Source organism: Galeopterus variegatus, unplaced genomic scaffold (assembly GCF_000696425.1).
Source record: "Galeopterus variegatus unplaced genomic scaffold, G_variegatus-3.0.2 Scaffold2480, whole genome shotgun sequence".
Taxonomy (NCBI): Eukaryota; Metazoa; Chordata; class Mammalia; order Dermoptera; family Cynocephalidae; genus Galeopterus; species Galeopterus variegatus.
The window spans coordinates 260674-268217 of NW_007728591.1; the positions used below are offsets into that span (position 1 = coordinate 260674).

The 7544-nt window shown below is 39.6% G+C and overlaps 1 protein-coding gene and 1 non-coding gene across 2 annotated transcripts in view; both read left to right on the forward strand.

The window, feature by feature from the left end:
* The window catches only part of NDC1 (NDC1 transmembrane nucleoporin), a gene marked incomplete at its 3' end in the record, with an annotated part of 35449 nt that overhangs the window by 8540 nt on the left and 19365 nt on the right, over window positions 1-7544 (forward strand). Inside the window, exon 5 of the mRNA XM_008581874.1 lies at window positions 1779-1917. Coding sequence (XP_008580096.1) covers window positions 1779-1917 — 139 coding nt within the window. The remainder of the gene's footprint in view (window positions 1-1778; window positions 1918-7544) is intronic.
* TRNAI-GAU lies at window positions 6000-6073 on the forward strand. Its single transcript has one exon. It is a non-coding gene; the product is annotated as a tRNA-Ile (tRNA).

The window sequence follows — 7544 nt, forward strand, 5'->3', positions numbered from 1 at the left end:
GTGGGCGCAACACCGAGGGTTGTGATCCCGTTGCCGGTCCCGGTCCGGTACGGGTGTGACACTGAGGGTTGCGGTCCGTTGCCGGACACGAAAAAAGACAAAAAGGAAAAAAAAAAATCCAAAAAGATTAGTAAGGTAATCTTAAGTTCTCTATTTTCCACTGCCTAAAACAATGTTACATGATTACTACTGAATATTTGATTTCCTTTTGGCCCCTAGCTACTATTATATAAGGCAGTTTTTCCCCCTTAATATAATTTTTCTTTAGTGAAAATTATCTTGTTGACAAACAATAAATGATAAAGGACATGTATAAATACAGGACTACTGTGAATAAGGAAATCCCAACTGCTCATTTTGGATGAGTCTTGGATTCTTTTTGCGTATCTTTCTTTAGCAGAGGCGGCAGTCTGAGTTCCAGGGAGCAGAATGAAGCTAAGGGTGGTTAAAGAGACTAGTACCTATTATAAATATTAGGGTACTTCAAAAAAGATCATGGAAAAATAGAATTAAAAGATAATATGAATCTTTTCATGAACTTTTTGAAGACCCCTCGTATAATTTACTGATGATTTCATAGTCAGAATCTTTAGCAGAACTAATGTCTTCCGGGCCGGCCTGTGGCTCACTCGGGAGAGTGCGGTGCTCATAACACCAAGGCCCCGGGTTCGGATCCCATATAGGGATGGCCGGTTTGCTCACTGGCTGAGTGTGATGCTGACAACATCAAGTCAGGGGTTAAGATCCCCTTACTGGCCATCTTTTAAAAAAAAAAAAAAAAACAACTAATCTCTTCCATTATCTTGTAACTCAGGGTCTAGAAAACAGTCAACCTGGAACCTCATCTCTCATGGAGGGAGATGGTGAGGCAGGTCCACAGTCTGTACTCATTCAGGAAAAATTGACCCCTACTGAATTATGATGTATTGGCTCTATATACCCCCAGATATTTGATAGATGATAGAAGTTCTCAGGAAATTCTCAAAGGAGTTTAAGATCTTGATGTTCACCAACTGGATAAGATCTTATGCTTACAATTAAAAGATATCATAAGATAATGATGATAGGGTAGTAGCTTATGGCACTGCCCTCCAGGTGATCTTGGATTTAACTAAATATTTAGAACTTATAACCGTAGTTTTTCAGCTGGGAAGCATCAGGAGCTCCTCTTTAGCAGGAGTTCTTGAAGCAGTTCATACAGGTGATAGGTCCCACAGCCATCTAGGAGCTGTCTTCTTTCCTGTGGTACAACTCAGGTACAAGGAGAAGAGATCCACATCAAACAGGCATGGGGCTCCCTGGTTTAAAGGCCTTGTGCCCCACAGGATCCAGTATCTCTTGTAACAACTTTGTAGGTGTAGCATCCAGGGTCCCAAGAGAGAATGCTCAAGTATAAGAGAACACAGAGAGAAGCCCAAAGTTATGGCATCTCTATCAGGTATGTATTATTTATTTATAGTTCCTCTCAGTCCAGATGCAGTTTACTATGATAGTAAGCAACTTGTAGGCAACATTGCTTACTATTATAGTTGACATTCTTACCCCATTAGATTTCCAGGGGAACAGAGCTAGAGTTAACTAAAAAAGGTCAGATTCTCATGCTTCAGGGAAAAGGGTTTTGTTAATTTTTTGTTTACACCTAAAATGAGCCATTTAGTTAGAATTTGGGACATTTCTTAAGTGATTAAGTCAGAGCTTTGTGTTCAGTAAATATTGAGCCTAAAACAGTGATACATATCCTTGACTGTTGAATTAATTGCCTAACTTTCTCCCTTCAGCTTAGATAGCCCTGCCACACAAACCTGCTTAAATGAACATCATCTTTTTTTCCTACTGGCTGGAGCATTTATGGGCTATAGTTATAGCCTCTTGTATTTTGTTAACAACATGAACTATCTTCCATTTCCCATAATACAGGTAAGATCATTTGAGTATTACCTTATGCCAGAATTTCACAGAGTTAAAATTGCCTGATGTATATGTATGTAACTGGCCTCATCTGATTAATCCAAGATTTGATGAGTAAGACTTAGGACTGATATCCTCAAAATGTCATTTAGAGAGAAGAGATTTATTTTCATGAGACTTGAGAACTATAGCTACTCTTTCTTCTTGCCACTCTTAGAATACCGCTTTGTCCCACTCTTTTCCTGCTAGGTAGTGGCACTTTCTGTGACCTAGCAGGGCTGGAGGAAGATGATGATGACATTCATGCAAAGTACTTCTGTGTAGCTGCCAACTTCTTTTTGAACTTCAGAACCTTGTGAGCTTGGGGATATGCAAGTAGTTTTATAATATGTCAGTTAACTGTCTCACATCCTTTTCAGAACAAGGCAAAGTATGTATAAATAAATAAAACATTTCTGACTTGCTTAAGTGGTATAGTATACTATCTTCCAGTTAGATTTTTTAAAAATCTTAGCCAGTTAAAAGGAGTATTCTCTCCTGTTGGTTTACCTTCACCTTAGAACTATAAGAATATTACAATACATAGTGAATATTTGTCTATAACATTTCTACCTGTTGTTTCTTCTTTTTTTTTTTTTCCTTTTTGTCTTTTTTCGTGTCCGGCAACGGATCGCAACCCTCAGTGTCGCGCCCGTACCGGACCGGGACCGGCAACGGGATCGCAACCCTTGGTGTTGCGGCCGCACCTCGCTCAGCCAGTGAGCGGGAACCGGTCTGTATGTGGGATCCGAACCCTCGGCGGGAGCACCACCATGCTCCCAAGTGGCGCACTGTAGCAGTGCGCCACTGGGCCGGCCCTCTACCTGTTGTTTCAATAGCATATCAGTCTTGGCATTTCTTGGCACTGTAGTTTTCTGTTCTTTGTGATGTCTTATTGTTTATGAGGGTTTCTTCTGTTTTGTTTTTTAAATAACCAGGTGGGACTATAAATGTAGATGTGTGTCAGTGCCAAGAAGTTCTTTTCCTGAATCCCTAAACATCTGATTTCCATTCAAGTCTTTTAAACTTGGTTTCTCTTGCTGAGTAGCAGAGGACTATTATTTTACACTTCCTATATACCTAAAAAGTATGAATACTGCGTTTTTGACTGTATTGCGAATTTTTGCTGAAAACTTTCTGTAAACACAATTGCCTTGTTCAGTTTTGTTGTAAACTGACTTAACCGTAAGATGCACTGTTGATATGCTTTCTGATGTGTGTTTGATAAGAGTGATAAAATAAAGCTTAAAAAAAAAAAAAATCTTATCTGGTAGGAGTTGTCCCTGGAACTCAGAGCCACCTCCTCTGGCAAGAGAGAGAAAGATTGGTTGAGATGTCTCACTGTGGCATCAAGGCTCTCCCCAGCCTGTTTTCACGGTTCCTGATTGTGCTGTTATTTACTTCATTCAGCAAAAATGTTAGAACCAGCCCCTTCCCACTAGGACCCAGTCTGGTGGGGAGTGAGGGATATATAAGCACATGATATGTTGTTATGAGGGTATAATATGTGAGAATGTGATGGATTAGAATTAGCTAAAGTTTTCACACACTTGTTTGACATGCCTGTTGCATGAGAACAATCTGATGAAAATATACATACTACAGGGCTGGCCCGGTGGCGCACTCGGTAGAGTGCGGCACTTGGGAGCGTGGCGGCGCTCCCGCCGAGGGTTCGGATCCCATATAGAGACCAGTCTGCTCACTGGTTGAGCGCGGTGCGGGCGCGATACCGAGGGTTGTGATCCCGTTGCCGGTCGCGGTATGAGCGCAACACTGAGGGTTGCGATCCCGTTACCGGTCACGACAAAAAAGACAAAAAGAAAAAAAATATATACATACTACAGATAGTGCTCATAGAAAAGGATCTGACCCTTACCTCCCTGCAATCTGTGAGTGTAAAAAAAAAGTCTTATTTAGAAATTTTCACATCTTGTGAAGATGAATTAAAAATAGGATGTCAATTTTACTACCTCAGTATTTCACTAAGAAAAAAACTCCAAAACTCTATACAGAAATAGCCATGGTAAATCATACTTTGATCCAAACATAATTAAGAATAAAGAGAACGAAGAAAAGAAAGTGTTAGAGAAAAATGAAATACCCCAAAATACCTTGCTGGAACTCCATGGACCTCAATTGAAAGTGACCATCTATTTAACATTGCATATATGTAATGGAGTGAACATAGGAGCAGTCCAGTAGTTGACCATGCTGATAAATTATTATTTCTACCATGCAGTATCAGATTTGTAAAATTTTAGTTTTTAGTTTGTTTGTTTGTTTTTTTGTGGCAGCTGGCCAGTACAGGGATCGGATCCTAACCCATGACTTTAGTGTTATAAGGCTGTGCTCTAACCAATTGAGCTAACCGGCCAGCCCCTGTAAAATTTTAATACTAAATTTTTAAGTAATTTATTTTAATAAAATTTTAGATTTATTCTTGTATCCCAAAAGTTTATTCTCTGATGGTAATATTCACCTTTGGCTTCAGCTTCAGCTTTGGCAGAATATTGATTTTTAACATTTGGCCACTAAGTATTTGGTCAAAATATATATTTGGGGCATCTCTTGTAGCCATGAGTGTGTGGTAGTTTTTGGTCTGCACAGTTAGATGGTTAGAACAGGGGGTGGTTGGAGCAGGGGTTTTGCTGGAGGGTATAGTGGAAGGACAGTGGAGTAAGAGAGGTGAAGATTTGGCAAGAGTAGTAGAAATGATCTTGGTGTCCAGGACCATAGTTTTTCATCCATCAGGTTTGTTGTTGCTGACCAGTACCCCGAGGGGAGATGGTGGGAAATGAAGAGACACACTTTATGGGATCAGGAGGACCTTACAGGCTTATGGCCTACAAGGCATCTTAGTTTATTTTAGGTTCCTTTTTATAAGCCAGTGAAAATAACAAATTGTACTGATTAAATCAGTTATGTCTGGTACAAAGCTATTTATAGAACATCTTCAGCTGCCATGGGGCTTGAAGGTTCATGGCTAACTACTTATCAACAAAATAAGAACATAAGTTCCTCATTTACAAAGCTCTCAGGGTCCTGGGTTCAATCAAAGGTCAGATCTCAAGGGGAGGGAGAAGGGGGAAGCAGGCAAAGGGGAAGCCAGCGTTGCTGGCTTTCCTAGAATAGCAAGGACTTTGTCAGCTTGCTGTTCAGTACCTCATTGTTTGTAAGTGTCTTTGTTTACCTAGCAGGGTGGGTTTGCCTCCCCAGAAGACTGAGGGGTAAGGGAGGACACCATAGCTTAGCCTACCAGCCCGGTGTACAGTGTATGACCTTCCCTTGTGTGTTTTAAGTTGCTAAGGGAAGTAGGATGGATTGTTAAGAAACTGCAAGCTTGATGTGAGAAGTCAGGCTCATTCCTGTCCCTTCTAAGCCTCCATAGAGCAATGTGGTGGTTATAGCCATTTGCTTTTTTTTTTTTTTAAATACCAAGCTGACCAGAGAGTATCAGACCTTAAATATTTTTTTGCGAGCAAGAATAGCCATTATCATCATCATCATTTTTGGTTCTGCCTGTCAGCCTGTTTTCCAAGAGTATAGTGGTAACATTTTTATTATAAAATATTCAGAAACTATAGATAAATTGAAAGTCCCCCAGTGACTGCTTTGTGGCCAATCTCAATCTTTGTTCTAGAGATAACCATTGTTACCAGTGTAGTGTATATTCTTCCAGATCCTTTACTGTTCATTTATGTATATATGTAACTGTAACATATATTTTGTGGGATCAGGTTTACATAAGTGGTTTCATGTTGTCCATGTTGTTCAGTAACTACTGTTTTTATGTAACTTATAAAATATTATGTCTTTAAAAAAATACTAATTTTAACCAAGCTGCCATTAGCCCATTAGGTTTTTTTTTTTTTTAAAGCTTGACTACACTACTAAAACCAGTTCCATTACTCTTATCAAATTCTTAGCGACAGAGTGATAGGGAAAAGCAGAATATTACTATGGAGTAGGGAACAAAGAAATGGGCATCAAGACGGAGCTTGGCAAACTATGCCAGCAAGACTGTTGAAAGTATTAAGTGAGATAAGAGGGCTGGCTGGTTAGCTCAGTTGGTTAGAGCATGGTGCTGATGACACCAAGGTCAAGGGTTCAATCCCTGTTCTGGCCAGCCACAAAAAAAAAAAAAAAGAGAGAGAGAGATAAGATTTATTGAGCACTAAATATGTGCCTGGAGCACAGTAAATATTCAGTAAAGGGTAGCTCATAGCCAAATCACAGAAGAAATCCAACAGGGAATTGAAAAACACTTCAGCTTGGTTGGGAGCAAGAGAAGGGTATATTAGGTATTCTCTGCATATCTATGGTAGACATTTCCACTTCCCTAGCCTCTCTGTATCCTCGAGTAGTGCTGAGGTGTGAGGTACAGTAGGAATAGTATAAGAACTATGCCATTTTTATTGTGGGTAGGTGTGTGGTGGTGATAGCACCCAGTGGTTGCATGGAATAGTGCAATTCCATATCTTGCACTTTGAAAATATTTTAATAAACCAATATAATTGAAGCTGTATGGTTAGTGACATGTATTTGTGTGGGCTGCTTTTTATAAGATACTGTAGACATTTGCAGACATGGTATAAAATATAACTTCTACCTAATACTGTAATTCTTTGCTATTTTTTAACTTCTGAAATTCCTTAAGGAAAGATCAATTCTGTATAAGCAAAGAGAAGACTAGAATTTGGGAATTTTATCTTTTGTACATTAGGTTTCTTTAGATTCTTTCCATAATTTATTATGTTTTTTCCATTGTTATTTTGGGAGCAGGGATTAGAAAGGAGAGAGGGGCAGACAACCCTTGTTTGAGAAGTGTAGGTTTTTCAGGAAAAAACTTTTTTTAAAAAAAATTCCTTTCTATTAGATCGTTAGAATTGTCAGTTACCCATTAAGGAGCTATTTAGATGGTTCAGCCTTCTTATCTAATAGATAATTAGATAGAGAGGAGATGTGACTTGTTCAGGGTTGTACAGAGGAAGGAGCACTAGAGCTCACGTCTCCTGAGTCCTAGGCTAGTATCTTCATTGCCTATCGTTTTTCTGCAAACATCATTTAAAAAAATTTAGTGTAAAAGCAGTATGCATTATCTTAAAGATTGCAGTCTCTAAAGCCTTCCTGTCTGGATTTATATCTCAGATTGTCCTTTTGCTTGCTGGTAACATTGGTTAAGTTATTCTCTCTGTGCCTTGGTTTTCTCATTTAAGATGGGGATAATGGTAGAACCTCTTTCGTACAGTTGTTGTGAGGTTTAAATGGATTAATGCATGTGAAGTGCATAGAACCTGGTACGTGGTAAGTATCCAAAGAATGTTAGCTGCTGCTGTTGTTGTTACTATATTTTTTGTACTTTCTTTATCTCCATAGTCCTTAGTATCAAGTATGGATTGATATTGCTAATTTTCTTTTTTTTTTTTTTTCCTTTTTTTGTCTTTTTTCGTGACCGGCAACGGATCGCAACCCTCAGTGTCGCGCCCGTACCGGACCGGGACCGGCAACGGGATTGCAACCCTTGGTGTTGCCCCCGCACCTCGCTCAGCCAGTGAGCGGGAACCGGTCTGTATGTGGGATCTGAACCCTCGGCGGGA